The 17,755-nt window shown below is 41.0% G+C and overlaps 2 protein-coding genes across 2 annotated transcripts; one reads left to right on the top strand and one right to left on the bottom strand.

The window, feature by feature from the left end:
- Positions 1 to 342: 342 nt before the first annotated feature.
- LOC138046006 (DELTA-alicitoxin-Pse2b-like) lies at positions 343 to 1,785 on the bottom strand. Its single transcript, XM_068892694.1, has one exon. It carries the CDS (start codon positions 1,783 to 1,785, stop codon positions 646 to 648), a length of 1,140 nt encoding a protein of 379 aa, XP_068748795.1. The 3' UTR covers positions 343 to 645.
- A 1,878-nt stretch (positions 1,786 to 3,663) lies between these two features.
- Positions 3,664 to 16,394, top strand: LOC138046005 (nuclear inhibitor of protein phosphatase 1-like). Its single transcript, XM_068892693.1, has 5 exons — positions 3,664 to 3,725; positions 7,028 to 7,052; positions 10,361 to 10,517; positions 10,624 to 10,691; positions 15,979 to 16,394. Exons 1-5 carry the CDS (start codon positions 3,664 to 3,666, stop codon positions 16,333 to 16,335), a joined length of 669 nt encoding a protein of 222 aa, XP_068748794.1. The 3' UTR covers positions 16,336 to 16,394.
- Positions 16,395 to 17,755: the final 1,361 nt, after the last annotated feature.

Genomic DNA, 17,755 nt, shown 5'->3' with positions numbered 1-17,755 from the left:
AGAGCGTACATTAGTAACGACTCTGCTCGAAACGCAGTGAGGCTGGTTTACCGTTGAGATACACGACGACAAATACTGAGCTTAACTTTGCTTTTAAAAATGTTTTCCGTGATCCGCCCAGATTGAATTTCAAGTTAAAATCATCAAAGGTTAATTCGTTAATTCCGATTTCTGTATTTTGGAATCTTGGATAGGTGCATGTTTAAATGGTCACTCAATCAGGAATTGTTACCTCTTTGCCATTTTAATATTGTTTCATAGCATACAATACATGTGAATACTATGCGAATTTGACAGAGAAACCTATTTTACTGCGTCGTACTTCTCTAAATGTTGCCAACATCTCTAGGATTTGATCTCAGCTTTTAAATCTTTTCGAACTTGATCACGCCTTAGCTTCGTCGACCTATGGTGAGCAGCATAACGCCTGACACCTTTCTGAACGGCATCTCTGTTTGGCATCCTCCACACCTCTTTACGGACCTCAATGTTGTCGTTGTAGCAGGCACACTTAAACCAAGTCACTTTCCAGCCGCAGCTATGCCATCCCCATTTCTTGTCGGTGTTGGCGTATGCAGTACGCTTGGAGACCCCGGTATCTTGTTCCTCTTCGTCGTAGCGAACGCAAGTTTTACCGTAGCAGGATCACTTGACTCCTATTCTGTAATGACAATCGGCATCGTTGTGGCACCCCTTTGAAGCCAAAGAGCACTCAAATTCAGGAGACTCCTTGGTGGAACCTCTGGTGTAGTCGAAGTTTTGCAGCTGTACACCACCACTTTCTTTAAGTCGACAGCCATAATTCAAGTAACCAAGGTAGTAGTACTGCAGGTTTACAGCTCGGATGTAGTTGTCTGATCCTGTCTCGAAGCGACTTTGAAGAATGTCCCAAATTGATCTGAAACTGTGCTCCACAGCCGCGTCTGACTCGCCAGCTTCATTCATCAACTTCTCGATCAATTCTTCCGTCCTCTGTTTGAACAGCGCGTTACGAGTTTCTTTGGTCCCTCCTCGGACGATGAGTCTGTCTACCGTGTTCATATGGCTTGCACGTGATGCTTCACTTCGGCTGACATTTGCACACGCTTCGACACCGACTTTGCCAACACTGGTAGGTCCTGCGAGTGAAACGCAACTCTTCACCTGGAAGTCTCGCTGACTGTATGATTCAGAACTCTGCACAAACGTCGTCTGCTTTATACTTGATCCACGCTTTATGGACGTTATAACATGGGAACCGAACGTCTGCAAGAAATTGGAGTATAGCTTCCAGGAGTTTGCGAGCCAAGGCTTCTCAAATGTTAAGGGTAGACGTTCGAATTCCTTCAGGAGACGTTTCGTTAGAGTGGAGACATCAACATCATCCAAGCAGTCCTTTTTCACCAGGATCTTTTCTGTCAATGCTCGGACATTTAGAGACATTCCACTTATATTAGTTTTCTCTGAATCTTTCGTCTGGATGACGCTGTTTAACGTTGTTCCAAGAGTAAATGCTGTCTGTAGTGATGCGTCCAAACCAGCTCCGACGGCCGTCTTAGTGTAGAATACTTTGGTGCTTGCGTAGTAGTCAAAATAACTGCCTAAGTCATGAACCTTTGATCTTTTGAAGCAGCTGGAAGGCAATTCTTCGAACACGCTCGCCTCGCGTTCCTGAAAGTCCCTGAACAAGTTGATTTTTCGCAGATTGATCCCTTTTCCAAGCTCAAATGTGTCGCTGTCATTGTTTGCTATGACCCATTTCAAAGTGGCTGTCAGGTAAAGGAGGAGCAGTGGTTGAACGATCATGATTCACAGATTCTGTTTTTGGAAGCAGTGTCACCTAACCTGTCGATCATGATAAAGGATCTGTATTTAGCATCATGAAATATTTCAAAGCCAGCAACTTGATTTCAAGTCACCAAAGGGTAGAAATAACTGAATCATGAGGGCGTGGACCGGAAAAAATTCTGGCGGTTTGGTTGACTAATTATTTCTCATCCATAATGAATTATTGCGACAGCTATGTGAGATGAACGAAGAGAATAGCCTAAGTACTTCCCCCAGCGATTAGGAACTTAAGAAAACACTCTTTTTTATGCGACTGGACCCCAACTGGAATGGCCCAGTTAGCACAACCACTGTCAAGGGTTTAAAAGATGCACTTCCGCGTGCTTTTTGTTGCTTAAATACGCCTCTGCTTAAGCTAGCCTTAAAAGCAGGTCTTCCGTTTTGGAATTTATTACTGGTTATGTGTTGAGGTGTTTGTGTTTTTTTTTCAAGAGAATGCATGATTTGGGGAGTCAGGGTGGGGAAGTCAGGGTTGGAAAGTCAGGGTGGGGGAGTCAGGGCTGGAAAGTCAGGGTGGGGGAGTCAGGGTGGCTTAGTGGTTATCTATCGAGCCTCCCACCACTGCTAGGCGGGGTTCAACTCTGCATGGCCCCGGCTCGAAGGTTTTTATCCGGGTACTCCGGTTTTCCTCCCTCATCAAAATCGACTCACAGCTAATTAACATCTAGCTGTGGTGCTGTGCTCCGACATCAAAATGGACTGTATAGCGGCAGCCAGAGGCGCCCTTGTATGCTTTCAGCCCGATATCGTGAGCTGCGCCCTTCGTAATTCAGTCCTCAAGACTGCAAGTAAAGGGTGATTAGCACTGCCAATTATTATTATTAATTATAAATCTTGGTGTGCTCGGTTTTGTGTCCATCGAACGACTTTCGTTCTCAGAAATTGAAAAAAAAAAAAAAAAGACCGAAATAAATGTCCGCACAACTGAACTTTTTGATATGACCAACAAAGCCTGAATGGTAGGTAGCATTGGTGGCATAAAATTTGCAAGTTGGGAATCGGCGTTCATTTTGAGTTTTTCACTACTTTATTGAAATAAAGGCGTTGTTTAATCTTTTTAAAGATTCCTTTTCATGTTCTATTCTTGGTAAATCAATTCTTGCCTTAAGTGGACGTAAATCAGTGATAACAAACCCGAGCTGGTTTTCCAAAAGTGCCGCAGATTTCTCAGTTAGGTTTTTTTCTTCTGTTTCAAATTAGGCCGTGCTCCATACCACACTAGTATTTTGGTAAATTACTTTATGCCCCAAACTAATATGAAACATTACAACAAATACATAGTCACACAGACATAAACATAAAATATCTTTTAGCACAACGAAGTCGAAGGGATGAATAGCTGAGTAAAAAGGTTGAAAGTGATTGCAATGAGACAGCTAATCTTAAGTGGGAATCAGGCTATGACGCATATTATGTGGAATCATCGTAGAATGTTGCCAAAATGTAACATGAATCCGGCGCCAGATATGAAGTATGTAGAAGCTAGCGAAAGATGTTTTGTCTCGATATTTTTTTGACCAACTAGTTGGATTTTACTAAAACAATTATTCCTCTCGCCCTCATGGCCTCTGAGTCAATAGCCCATTCGGCCTTCGGCTTCATGGGCTATTGACTCAGAGCCCATTCGGGCTCGAGGAATAATTGTTAAATATTCGCATTTGGCAATTTTATCTGATGAGTGTTGCACAAGTTGTGCAGTACGAAACTAAGGGCGCGATCCATTCAACCAAAATTTCCGGACAGAACTTTCGAAATTTTCTTGAGGCAAATGGAACGGGACTTCGGACCGGTCTTGCTTTATTCCCCCTTCGGCCAGTTTTCGCGCCAAGATTCAAAATGTCGGATGTTTATTCATTGGTCGCAGATTGGTCGCAGGAAGATTTCGAGATTACAGACAGGTACTGGTAACAAAAATGGTGAAATGGAACGGTCAATTTTCGATCGGACCGGTCCAACCGAGAAAAGTGGTCCACCTCGAGAGATGGGCCATTTTTTTCGAACCTTTCACGAAATTTTGGTTGAATGGATCGCGCCCTAACCGCTGATTGATATTTCACCCCATACCTTAATTCAATTGCTCAATTGAATTAAGGAATGGGGTGAAATATCAATCAGCGGTTTAAGTCGTTCTTCCGGACCAGAATTCCGCTGGAAACTGAGAAAGAAGGGAGCGCACCTCAACCAAAGCGTATTTATAGCTATCCTGTAGTGTCATACACGTGTTTTATGCACGCCTAGCCAATAACATGCTGGTATTCCGTGTTATTTCATTTTCGCATATCATTAGGAGTGTTATGAATAGAAAATCAAGTGCATAGTATGACAATCAGTGGCGAACACAACATTTCAACGCAACATCTTGCAACATTGTTAGGGCACAACATGTTGCATACGTTTGGCCACCCTGTTGCGATATGTTGTGATATGTTGCAACATGTTGGATCATGTTGGATCAAATTTGAAAACGGTCAAATTTCTCGTGCAACATTTTGCATATTGCATGATGTTGTACTCGTTTGGCCTCGTTCACGCAACATTGTTGCACTAGGGCATGCGCGCTTGGTCCACTTTGTTGCGCGCCAAGGGCCTGGGGCACATAAACATCGACATATTGTGTTCAAAATGTTGAAAATGTTGATTTCGTTCAACACATGTCGCAACATCATGCAACAATGTTGCAAGATGTTGCGTTGAAATGTTGCGAGCGTTTGGCAAGGCCTTTAGAGACATACAGTAATGGAATTTGCATAGAGACGCACAATCACTTGCACCTTCACACAATCGTTTATTCGAAATGGTCAATCATTAACGTGAACTGACAAACGTGAGTAGAAATAACAATCAACTGAGGAAAAAGAAATTTCAAATTTGTTTTGTAATTATCCTGCAATTTCTTCAATTATTTAAACATCTTGGAATGTACGTTTGCATAAATCTGTACCACTGTCCACATTTGGCAGCTGTGATGGTGCCAATATTTCTCTACAGGCCGTGAAGTAGCAACTGAGTGCGGAAATTGCCTAACGCGATTCCTTGTCGTCTTGCCTCGAGCTCTGCTCTGTTGTTTCGTCTGTTCTTGCTGCTCTGGACGACTTACGTCCGCTTTTATGGCTGCTTTTAATTAAGGCACTTAACGGGCTGTATGGTGGCTATTTAAGCTCAGAATCAGGACAGCGTACATGTACTCTGTTTCAGTACTGTACATGTAACATGTTCTTCATTTTACATCTGCTTCAGCAAAAGATTATGCAAAAAAGAACATAAAATTTAAGTGGGTTTTTTGTGACATTACTATCCCTTGCAGAAAATCACGCTCTTTAAAATAACTTTTCTTATTCTTATGTTGAAAAAACATGCATTTCTTCAAGTTCTATTATTTAGGTTTGTTCTGTCGATGTTTTCATTAGGAGAAACTGCAGATTACCTGGCCACTATCGTTTTCTTGTAGCGGCGTCGTCTGAAGAACGAGGCATACAACAATATGGGAATAATTGAATGGATTGATTTTTCGCATCTCTCATACTAGTCATAGCCCTGGCTTTGAGTAACAAAGTAATTGAAGTATGAAAGAAATGCGGGCTATAGACGAAAGATAGAAGTGATCCTCGCAGTAAACTGGACAGTTTAAGCAATCGTCGCTTTATAGCTTCAACGAGATTCGAACCCATGACCTCTGCAATGTATTCGTTATAAGCTATCTCTGCAAACCGTCAAAAAATCGAGAGGCAAGGAAGTGTAGAGAATTAATCACTCGGTGAAGTTTCGTCAGAGGAAAATGACATGTGTAGCCGGATTTGAAAATGGACAAGGGCTCCATGGAGGATGAACTTGTAAGAGGTGTCCATGTTCAAAATTTGTTTTTATTTGTTAATTACTGTGTAATATCCTGGTCCCAGAGGTTTTTCTTGATCCGCGAGAAAGCCGCGAAGTGGTGAAGACGAGTCGCGAAGTGGTGAAGACGAGTCGCGAAGCGGCGAGAAGAGAAAACCCTCTGGTTACCTTGGACTTGAGTCTCACTTTCATTCAGACGCCAGCTGTCAAACGCGTCAAATTGATAATTGCAAAAGGGACCAATGGCAACTTAGCAATCACGCGTCCCCTCGGTACTATCAATCAAAAACGAACCAATCATATTGATTTGCATGGTTGTAAAAATATCAACCAATCAACCAATCCTGGATTAAGTTAATCGGCTTTCGAACAACCGGGCCCAGGGTAATTGTGTAAGGTCCTGCACTACTGATTTGAGAATTAATTGTCAACAATCTATCGGTCTTGCAATTGAGCTATCATTCGCCTCTGTCGAAGACTCTTTGGACTGAAAATGTAGCTACATACAATCAGACAGTCTTCGGCGATTTTCCCGTTGTTGTGAACTTCACTCATTTTTTTTAAGGAACCCTATTTTTATAAGAACGTTCAGGCTGAGATTACCGTATTTACTCGATTAAACGCCGTGGCGTTTACTAAATTTTAACGCGGCGTGTCCGATGCGGCGTTTATTTCAAAATCATATTTCTTAACGGTCATGCCGTAAGTGTTATACCGGCAAAATTATTGGTCTTAACAACAGAATTGCACATTGCGAAAATTCTGAAGAACGAACTTGATGAAAGAGCGGCAAAGTATGGCCACTTCGAACTTAGAAACAATGTCATACAGGAAAATAGATTTCCAAGACTGGTTTAGATTACCGAGTCGAAACTTGACTTGTTTCTTTCTTACAAGAATAAACGACGCCTTCTTCTGATTGGGTTCGGCGTCTATTGGTACTTTTCCTTCCATCTTCCATCTTACGGGCGCGTTCGATTGATCCTACTTCCGGAATAAGAATACGCGAAGTGATGATTTAAAACACTATCTGTGGCGTTTTGCAGCAACAAGGATAATAAAGCTATGTTTAAAATAGCGTTTTAGCAGATGTTTGACAATATTAATATGAATCTCCGCAAAAACGAAGTATTTCTAACTTCTATTCTATGTATTCCTATTCCGGAATACGGTCAATCGAACGCGCCCTACGTGTCATCATTGCATGGATTCCATTCGTCGACAGTTTTTGTCGGGAAGTCGATTAGGTTGATCCTTTGTTAAATGACGACTTCAGGCTTTAGTGTCAGTATAATTTTCTTGTGGAATTGTACATGAAAAACATCTGATGATTAGTTTTGAAATTAATTGTGTACTCGACTTTTAACAGATTTCACCACAACAAACGTCCACTGGTAAGTTTATTACGAAATTACCTAACAATTTGCTATTCATTGTCTCATAGCTTATCGTAAATAATACACTAAACTCTCATTAGCGACATTTTGGGAACGGGTTCCTTAAATTCTAAACAGACATTTCATATCTCCTGATTTTTTATCAAAAGGAGTTTTTTTTTCCTGTTACAGTAAGTGATAACAGCGAGAACATCTGATTTTGTGATTAAAAGCGAGTTTCTTTGTTCAGAAAAGAAGAAAAACCGTTTAATTTTATATACGATCATCAAGCCATTGTGGTTTTCGAACTAAGTTCCCTCGAGGCTAGTACCAGTTAGCGAACAAAGAAATGAGAATAAAGCAATATTAGAAATGGTAATGTTCGTGAAAAAAAATTTCGCGACTTACATATCAATCGACAACTCACGTCCGTAAAAAGACTACACTATTTGAAAACTGAGTTATTTTACTACTGCATGGTCATATTAGTAAGAAACGTAGTAAGAAACGCAGTCGAAATATCAAGTTTGGTGAAAAAGCAGTGGACATTTCTTCCACTCATAGAATATCACTTTGTTTTCAAAGAGCAATTGTCTTAGTTTGCGGTGCGTAGATAAACAGGGACATTCAACAACCATTCCATGATGGACGTTGTATGTTGGAAATGTGAATACTGTTGTTAGTTCGTGTATGGACTAACGTTTATTACCACATTGTTCACTGTTAAGCTGAACTCTACTGTGCGCTGACCACTTTTTCAAATTTACAGCTGTCCCCTTTCTTTGTCGAAAAAGAGAGGACATCTTGGGTTCGTGGATGTAAGATTCAACACTGCTAAAAATGACAGCAGAGGGCTTCGTGTAGACCCTTGAGGCGCTTCCCGAATTTCCTCGAGTGATCAAAGATGGACAGATACTCTTCAAGTCCCTATGATGCTTGTTTTTCCCCCGTTTTTTCACTTTCGCTTGCATATCTATAGTGTCTTTCGTGTAGTACTTCAAAAAAGTTTCCCTCGTAGCGTATCCACGCGTTTTAGCGGGCGCTTGATTTATGCACAAAAAATTTTGGGCGAGCCAGTTGGGCCTTGGTAAGTAATGACGTCAAAGAACATTGCATCTCTTCATAAAGAAAATTAATGCGCAAATGTATAAGAATTGAAGTCTTGTTGAAAATCTAGAGCTTTTTGTTAAGTCTTTGTAGAAATGTCGGGCGATGGTTATCCTTCGGATGCTATGAATGTTCTGATGATTCACAATGGAATTACATTCTTGACTTCTTTGATGTCATCAGTTACCAGGACCTAACTGGCTCAGCCAAAATGAAAGGCCCGCTAGAACGTGTGGATACATTATGAGGGAAAACTCACTACGCTCCAAAAAGCACATATTAAAATGAAAAGTTAAAAAAATGGGAAAAAAATAATCGTCATAAGAAGTTTCAGCTATTTAACTACAGTAAACAATGCCAACAAAAGATTGTAGCTATGAATAACAAAAGAGCAAACGCGTTTATGCAATTTCAAACGCAATTTCAAACACGCTGTGTTTTGCGTGTGCATTGGTAAGAAACTTTAAAAGAAAAGGAAAGGAACTTAAGTGTCTAGTCGTTCTAGCGCTGAAGCACTAATTGGGGACACTGTAAATTGAAATTAACAATTAACGCAAATCAAGTCAAATGTTGGTTTTTGAGGAGAGGGGAAACCGGAGCACCCGGGGAGAATCTCTCGGTGCAGGGTAGAGAACCAACAAAGTCAACCCACATATGACGCCGAGTCGCCGAGTCTGGGAATCGAACCCGGGCCACATTGGTGGTAGGCGAGTGCTCTCACCACTGCGCCATCCCTGCACCCCCACTTATCACTTATCTCTGACCTGTACTGTACAGGTACAACTGTCTAAAATGCTACAATTATTGCATCTCATTGCACTAGAACAGACTGTGATGACCATTTTATTGGTTGTTACAGATTCAGTTTGTACTAGATCAGAGAATTGGGTAGGGTTTAGGGATCTGATGTAGTGAATGGTTTGTCGCTGTTATTACTCCTCAGACATAAACATGTGTTTCAGGAAAAGCAATATTCTTACAATTGTCTAGAAATGATTTGTTAACACTGGGGTACTCGCTGCACCTATGTACAAGTTACATCATCAGTGAAACATTGGAATTTTTTTGGGGGGGATGGTGGGGGAAGTGCAAGAATTTTTTTCATGACCAAAAAATGCTTGATAATCTCGAATGACCAAACAAACAATTAAACTGTCTATAGTATAATACATAAATCTGCCAAGATAAAGAGAAAGGCACATTTTATTGGAGAATTCCAGGGGTTTCAATAATCTTTGAAGGAGATGCCTGGGCTTTTAATAAATGGTGGTCTCTCTTGTCTTTTAAAAGGGTTTGAGTAAAAATCAAGGCAGAGTAGCCAGCGGTGAGAGGCAAATTTTTGACAAACATATGGTGGTATACTGCCAGTGAACAGCTTCTAATGTAACCCTGGAATTCAGGCCAGATCACAACACTGGAAACTCTGTGCCCTGCTCTTCGAAAATAGTGTGTTGTATCTTTAGCCCATTGAGTGTTAGGAGTAAGACTTCATAGATTTTACTCTGTCTAATGTCAGCCAATTTTACTCATCAACGAGGGGTCGTTAATTAAGGGCTTAATTAATGTCTTTTTGAGGTTACGAACAGTGTAGATTTATAGTCCTTATCGCAAAAGACTTGAAAGTCTAATCATTTGCGGTTGAAAATTACAAAAGCAGGACTTTCTCCTCAGTTATTTTAAGACCCTGAGTGTTGGTTTGGCTGGAATTGAACTCAGGACCTACTGTAGTCCAATGCTCAACGTCAGAGCATTGCTCTTTACAAATCACTATTGTCAATACCTTATATGTACATTTCTGGAGGAATTAATTAGCAAGGCATACTTGATTTTTTTAAGTGAACTGAAAGTTAACACATTGAGCCCTGCGAATCAGATTTTACTCTGTCTAACGCCAGACGATTTCACATGTACTCGTCAGTGGCGAGCGTCCTAGGGCGTTTGAGGTGTGAATTGGTCGAACTCAGTCAAAAACTCTGTTCCCATTAACCCATGGACACTTGAGAGTGAGACTTAATAGATTTTACTCTGTCTAATGCCAGACAATTTTACTCATGAATGGGGAGGGGGGGGAGGGGAAGGCGTCCTAAGGCATTTGAGCTGTGAATGGGTTAAATGGGTAGTATACATAATATGTAAATTTTTTGTCGACAGTCTTTTTAAGGTGATAGGCACTCTAAAGTTGTAATAATACTACATCCTTATCTATTCTATGAAAATAGGATTTGACGGAGTTTAATACTGCTCACAATAAAAGGATATCCTCACTTGGTATCGAAGAAGGAAGCACTAATTTAGCTGGTGTAACGTCACTTAAACGAAAAAGAAAAACATCACTATCTGTGGCATTTAGAGAAGGAGAAGAAATCCTAAATCCAGGTAAAGATAGCTTTGGTTTCGGGTGTCCTTATCGGTTTGAGCGTCATTTTCCGGCGTCATGAAATCGTTTCTTATTTGGATACTAATTTATTTCTTATCATTTCAGAGGATATTGATCCCACGGTCGGAAAGTTTCGAAATATGATTCAGACAACTCTTGTAATTCCAAACAAGGTATGGTATTGTTCTTTTGAACACGATAATTACATTCAGTCGTTTGATTTTTGCAATTATTTGTTCCAATTTTATCCGTGTCAGGTCGCTTCCTCACCTAATACTAGCCAGCCCACAAGAATCTAAAAGAACTACACACACACATCTCTACAGACATCACTCGTCCATTAAGAGAAGGCAATGGACCATTTACGTCACATCTGGCGTCAGTCATCCAACAGCAAGACATAAGGGACGAACGACTTCACAACCTGCAGGTTTTCCACGGAGAATATTTTGAATTAATAACAAAACACCAGGGCCCGTTTCTCGAAAGTCCCGAAACTTTACGGGCTATTTTCGGGTGTCCCAATTCCCTCTGTATCTCAAGAACGCACAGGCGGCCCAGAGTCGGAAGGTAAACAATTATAAGGATTTGTATGGGAATCTTGATAACAGACTGAAAAAGATATTTACCCGCAAAAGTTCGCAATAAAAAAGCCGTACTTTATTGTCATGGTGAATTTCTTGCTTTTTGTGTGGTTTTTTGCCTGATTGAATGCGATTTAAGCGACTTCTCAAATTCCCGAGTCGTCACTTTTCCCTAAATAAAGGAAAGGCTGGCAACTCATTTTTAACTTACCTCAGATCTCGCCGAAAAAAATCACACTTCCCCGGCATCAGTCACGCTCAAACTCCGGCGATGGCTACACGGATAAATTTACTTCCCCTTGACCAAGTTTCAAGGTCCAGCGAGTATCCATTGCTGAGAAACTGCGAAAAATATTCAAATTTTCGAACTCCTTCGAGGCTCGCTAACAACCAATTTTGACACGGCTGGTCAACGGTTCACCGAGCCTCCATATGGTGAGCGCAAACCTACGCAAGTTTACCCATAGTTGGGCAGAGCAAAACAAATCCCAGACTCGTCCCCAAATACCTGCCTGGGGTCATGTTCGAGTTTCTAAATCGGCGAACGATATTAATAGTTCCACACTGAAACCTTAAACACAGCTCCCATCGCTTTGGTTGCCCCACCGCATGTTATAAATCCGGATTTTCATCGAACTCCATAAGTACTGAAGCTGTTTGGATGGAGTTTGAAACGCAGTCGAAGGTATTTACGAGTGTATGAAACACAATCCTGTTTTTCATCCGTCAACAACTCATATTATCATGACTGCAGAAGAAATTCATGTGAAAAGGTCGCTGCACCTTTTCAGCCTTTTGGACTCATTTTTCTGTTGAGAGTCCAGGGAAAATGCCATCGTTGAAATCATCCGTGCTTTGTTTTTGCGCATCCAGTTGCGTTGAAATGTTCAAAATTATTTCTCACACCGGTGCATCAAGCGATACCGATCGAAAACCAACAATTATTACTTGGAATACCTGAAAGGTATCCGAGTTTCAATTTTTGGACAGTGATTTCTTTGGCTCAAAGCAATTCACTTAACAAAACTATACTTTTTCCAACAACAACAAAAAAACAGCCGTGGTGTCGAGTGTCATCGGACGAGGGGATTTTTGCACGCGCGAGGCTTCAAACAGCTTCAGTACTTATGGAGTTCGATGAAAATCCGGATTTATAACATGCGGTGGGGCAACCAAAGCGATGGGAGCTGTGTTTAAGGTTTCAGTGTGGAACTATTAATATCGTTCGCCGATTTAGAAACTCGAACATGACCCCAGGCAGGTATTTGGGGACGAGTCTGGGATTTGTTTTGCTCTGCCCAACTATGGGTACACTTGCGTAGGTTTGCGCTCACCGTATGGAGGCTCGGTGAACCGTTGACCAGCCGTGTCAAAATTGGTTGTTAGCGAGCCTCGAAGGAGTTCGAAAATTTGAATATTTTTCGCAGTTTCTCAGCAATGGATACTCGCTGGACCTTGAAACTTGGTCAAGGGGAAGTAAATTTATCCGTGTAGCCATCGCCGGAGTTTGAGCGTGACTGATGCCGGGGAAGTGTGATTTTTTTCGGCGAGATCTGAGGTAAGTTAAAAATGAGTTGCCAGCCTTTCCTTTATTTAGGGAAAAGTGACGACTCGGGAATTTGAGAAGTCGCTTAAATCGCATTCAATCAGGCAAAAAACCACACAAAAAGCAAGAAATTCACCATGACAATAAAGTACGGCTTTTTTATTGCGAACTTTTGCGGGTAAATATCTTTTTCAGTCTGTTATCAAGATTCCCATACAAATCCTTATAATTGTTTAACTTCCGACTCTGGGCCGCCTGTGAAGAACGGAGAGGATTTAAGTCATCAAACTTCACAGTCAGTTTGCTATTTGTTACCTTGAAAACATGTTAAAAGATCTATCGTCTCCAAAGTAACGGAAATTGATTATGTACTCGACTTTTAACAGATTTCACCACAGCAAACGTCCACTGGTAAGTTTATTACGAAATTACCTAACAATTTGCTATTCATTGTCTCATAGCTTATCGTAAATAATACACTAAACTCTCGTTAGCGACATTTTGGGAACGGCTTCCTTAAATTCTAAACAGACATTTCTTATCTCCTGATCTTTTATCAAAAGCAGTTTTTTTTTCCTGTTACAGTAAGTGATAACAGCGAGAACATCTGATTTTGTGATTAAAAGCGAGTTTCTTTGTTCAGAAAAGAAGAAAAACCGTTTAATTTTATATACGATCGTCAAACGCGTTACAAAGCCATTCTGGTTTTCGAACTAAGTTCCCGCGAGGCTAATACCAGGTAGCGAACAAAGAAACGAGAATAAAGCAATATTAGAAATGGTAATATCCGTGAAAAAAATTTTCGGGACTTACATATCAATCGACAACTAACGTCCGTAAAAAGACACACTATTTGAAAACTGAGTTATTTTACTACCGCATGGTCATACTAGTAAGAAACGCAGTCGAAATATCAAGTTTGGTGAAAAAGCAGTGGACATTTATTCCACTCAGAGAATATCACCAGGAGAATCACTTTGTTTTCAAAGCGCAATTGTCTTGGTTTGCGGTGCGTAGATAAACAGGGACATTCAACAACCATTCATGGACGTTGTACGTTCGAGATATGAATACCGTTGTTAGTCTGTGTATGGACTAACGTTCACTGATTATCACATTGTTCACTGTTAAGCTGAACTCTGCGCTGACCACTTTTTCAAATTTACAGCTGTCCCTGTTCTTTGTCGAAAAAGAAAGGAAATCTGTTCGTGGATGTGGAGAATATTTTGAATTAATAACAAAACACCAAGGCCCGTTTCTCGAAAGTCCCGAAACTTTACGGGCTATTTTCGGGTGTCCCAATTCCCTCTGTATCTCAAGAACGGAGAGAATTTAAGTCATCAAACTTCACAGTCAGTTTGCTATTTGTTACCTTGAAAACATGTTAAAAGATCGGCTTTCCTGAACGAGCGGTTGATAGGTTCAGAAATGGCTTTTCGTGCCCTAAACGTTTCGGACTTTTGCAGGTACTCTGTTTTCTAAGGTCACGTTATTTTCAAATTAATTTTCCGGCGAAACGAGACTTGTCTAGAGAGTCATGTGCCTCAGTTATCAGCATTACCCTTAACGATTTAGCGTGGCTTCTCATGCGAGCAGAATCGCATTGAAAGGTCGAGATGGTCTGTGAAAATGACGTGCTATGGACCTAGTATAATGGATGTAAGCTCGTATTTATCAAATCCTAAAAACGCTTATCGAATTCTCCGGCCGTCTTCTGATACGAAGAATTATGCAAATCCTTGAGCTGGTGTTCTCGGATATTTCCTCTACTGATCTGTTCAATTCTCGGATAACATCGGATGGGATATTCTGGGATATTGTCTCTGATAACTCCCTCGGATTTCTCTTGGGTAACCCCCTCCTGATCTGTTCAATCAGGTTCGTACGGGTCATGGAATTTAAGAATTTCATTTTCCAGGCCGGGAAAGTCATGGAATGTTATGGTCGGTCATTGAAAGTCATGGCAAATTATAGTTATAAATGAATGAAAGGGTAGTTTCTAAAGAAACTGTGGTGCTGCGTCGGTGGGGAAGTAGTATACAAAAATTTGGTTTTATCAACGGAGTTGATAATGTAAATTGGCCACCGTACAGAGATTCTAAAAGCTGACGTTTCGAGCGTTAGCCCTTCGTCGGATTCGCTCTGACAAAGGGCTAACGCTCGAAACGTCAGCTTTTAGAATCTCTGTACGGTGGCCAATTTACATTATCAACTCCGTTGATAAAACCAAATTTTTGTATAGTTATAAATGGCAGATTAATCATTGCAGTTGTCAAAGCAAGGATAAAATGAAATGAAAACGAGTTTCTATCAAACAATCGGAAGTTTGGCGGGCAGAGGTTGTTAATTTATTTAAATTTGAACTGAGTTGTGTCAGAAAATATCCTAAAATAAGGGCAGCTTTGAAAACTTTCTTACGTGACAGCTAAACTTAAGGTCATGGAAAGCTAGAGAAGATGATGGAAAAAGTTACGAAAAGTCATGGAATTTGAAGAGCTTAAAAGAGTACAAACCCTGTCAATTCTTCATTTCGTTTTCAGCTGTCCCTAGTACTTGTTCCAATTAGATGGTTTGCACGACACTATCCATAGATCCTTCATTTGCTTCGTTTCCTCGTCAGTCATCCAGCACTTGCACATTGGTCCTTTTTTACTTGTGTCGTTGGAGGTTGTTTTCAAACCACTCAATTGATGGGCCTGGTTACATGTAGCGAGGAAGATTGTTGCACTCGCGGAAGATCTTAGAGGCACAGTTTACATGGGAAAAGTTTGGTTTGATTTTCTCGTTCACGATAATGGTATAACGAAGTTGTTGAACGCTCAGCACCCATCAGTGATCATGTTGATACAGTTTCTTTTGCTGCGTGGATTTTCTTTCTAAAGTTGTTTACATGGTGCTCGAGTCACCCTAGCTCTATGATCTTCTAATTTTGCTGCCGGGAAGATCCTTTCACGAGATACGTCCTGGTACATGGGAAAACCATTTGACTGATTTAAACTGAATGCCGAAATCAGGCCTCTAGGACCTTCCTAGCACAAGGCCAAATTTTTAGGTTTTTACCTCAATGATAACGAAGTCTCAGTGAGGTATAGCGAGGGGGCTTCATGTCAGTTGCTCACGGGATCGCTCTATCAACGGGCTGTTAAATTTCGGGTTTCATTCGGGCGACCGAATGGGTGTACGAATGTTCTCGAAACGGAAGCGCGAAGCGCGCGTGTCGCAGGTTTGGATCTACCCTTCGCTCTTATTTCATTACTTTAAGAGGTAGTTCTGCACAGAGACTAATTTTTTTTCTGTTTTCAAAACGGCCGACGTTTCTTATTTACACAGAAAATGCGAGGACCAGTGTCACCTATGGGCAACTTGACGGAAAATATAACACGACGACTTCAGAGTTTTCCGTATTCTCAAGGCCTCTACTCCAATCTGCCAGGATCCGGCCCTATTCCTGAACCTACGAGTCCCACCTCGCCTTCAGCGCACCACAAACCGCGTTTGACGATCACCTCGGCACCCGACGTGTCGTCGCCGACACTGCCGACATCTCCGAGAATACCCGTACCCGAACCGATACCCGCGGGCCCAGCTATGCAAAATGCACCAATGACAATTGCTGAAGCGCCGAAAAAGAAATACGCGAAAGAGGCGTGGCCTGGAGAGAAACCAACGCCGTCCTTGCTTATTTAGGTCCTGTGGATGTATTTATGAGAGATTTTTAATTCCATTTTTCCATTCAGTTATGGAAAATATTGTTTCTAATCGTTGACTGGAGAAAAGAAGCAGCCCAAGGAAGAAAGCCTTCTGTGTAAAAAGCTTTATCAAGCGTAAAAGAACATTCCTCCTATTTTCTTAGGGTTTAAGCTCATCAAACTCACAAATCTTTTGAATATTGAAACTTTTACTCTAGTTTCTAGTGAAAAAAGACTGAATCTTGGAAGGATTGATCCTCTTAATGGCTTTCGTCAAAGTTAAGGCTGTTTGTCAATTTTTGTAAGGTCGATTCCAGCTGTTTTGGTTTTCGTATGTAACTTAATTTCGATTCACTCTCATACGTATGTCCTTCATGCTGAATGGTATCTCTATATGTAATGTGGTCAGAACTGGAAAAAAGTTAGGATGTTGTGGGCGAAGGTTTGAGCAAATTTTTATTGAAGTTAAACTGTCTTTTAAGACAGTTAAAAATCGAATAGTCAATGAAAATAGACAAGAATTTAGAAGGCGCCGAAGTAAGACCCGCGGCGTGCAAGAGAAGGAAGGCATGCGTGGATCTCTTGCGCAGGCACAACTTCATTACTTTGGCGCCTGGCTTCTGGTTAAGATGTAGCTTCTTCTATCAAAATGACATTCTTCATTGTGGTACCCCTTCCAGTTGTTTAGGTTTGTCCAACATCTCCAAAAAGTTTTGAAAGGTCATGAAGAGCTCTATTGAAGAATATATTTGCCCGTATGAGGACAGAAATAAAACTGAAAAGTCTGTAAATATTGTTGAAACTGAGTTGTGGTGTTGAGAAGACATTGCGTGACGTTGTCACGTGCGTGTTATTGTTCACCGGTGAAAATCCTTTGAGAACTGGATTAAGAATTGGTGACCAGGGCTTTCTGCGTTGATGGTGGTTATCCCTTTTATTCCCAGGAGTTATCAATATGTTATTTCTCCTTACATTATCAGTACAGTGTTAACCAGGCAGGTGATGAGAATACAGAAATCATCAATCAGAGTATATGGTCTTTCTGTAATACCAATATCATATACCAATCCCCTAACTGACATGGAAATAATTGTATGGCAGTAAGTAAGGAGAATTAACATTTGGATCTTGAGATTGACGAAGTTAAGGTTGCAGTATGTGTGTACCTGGGTAATTGAAAAGGCAGAACTCCTTGGGCAACCTCGTTCCCAGGGTCCTCTCTCTTCCTTCCTCGAGGAAGGAAGAGAGAGGACCCTGGGAACGAGGTTGCTCCTTGGGCTCGTTATTTAAACACGTCTTACGTAGACGACGCTTTTAATAGCCCATCGTTTTTTAATAAATCAGCCAAAAATCAGAAATTTATACCCTTGATGCTATCCCTTTCTAAAAGACGCCATGTATCAAATGACGGTGATTTG

Source organism: Montipora capricornis, chromosome 4 (assembly GCF_036669925.1).
Source record: "Montipora capricornis isolate CH-2021 chromosome 4, ASM3666992v2, whole genome shotgun sequence".
NCBI lineage: Eukaryota > Metazoa > Cnidaria > Anthozoa > Scleractinia > Acroporidae > Montipora > Montipora capricornis.
This window is presented reverse-complemented; position numbering and strand designations above follow the sequence as displayed.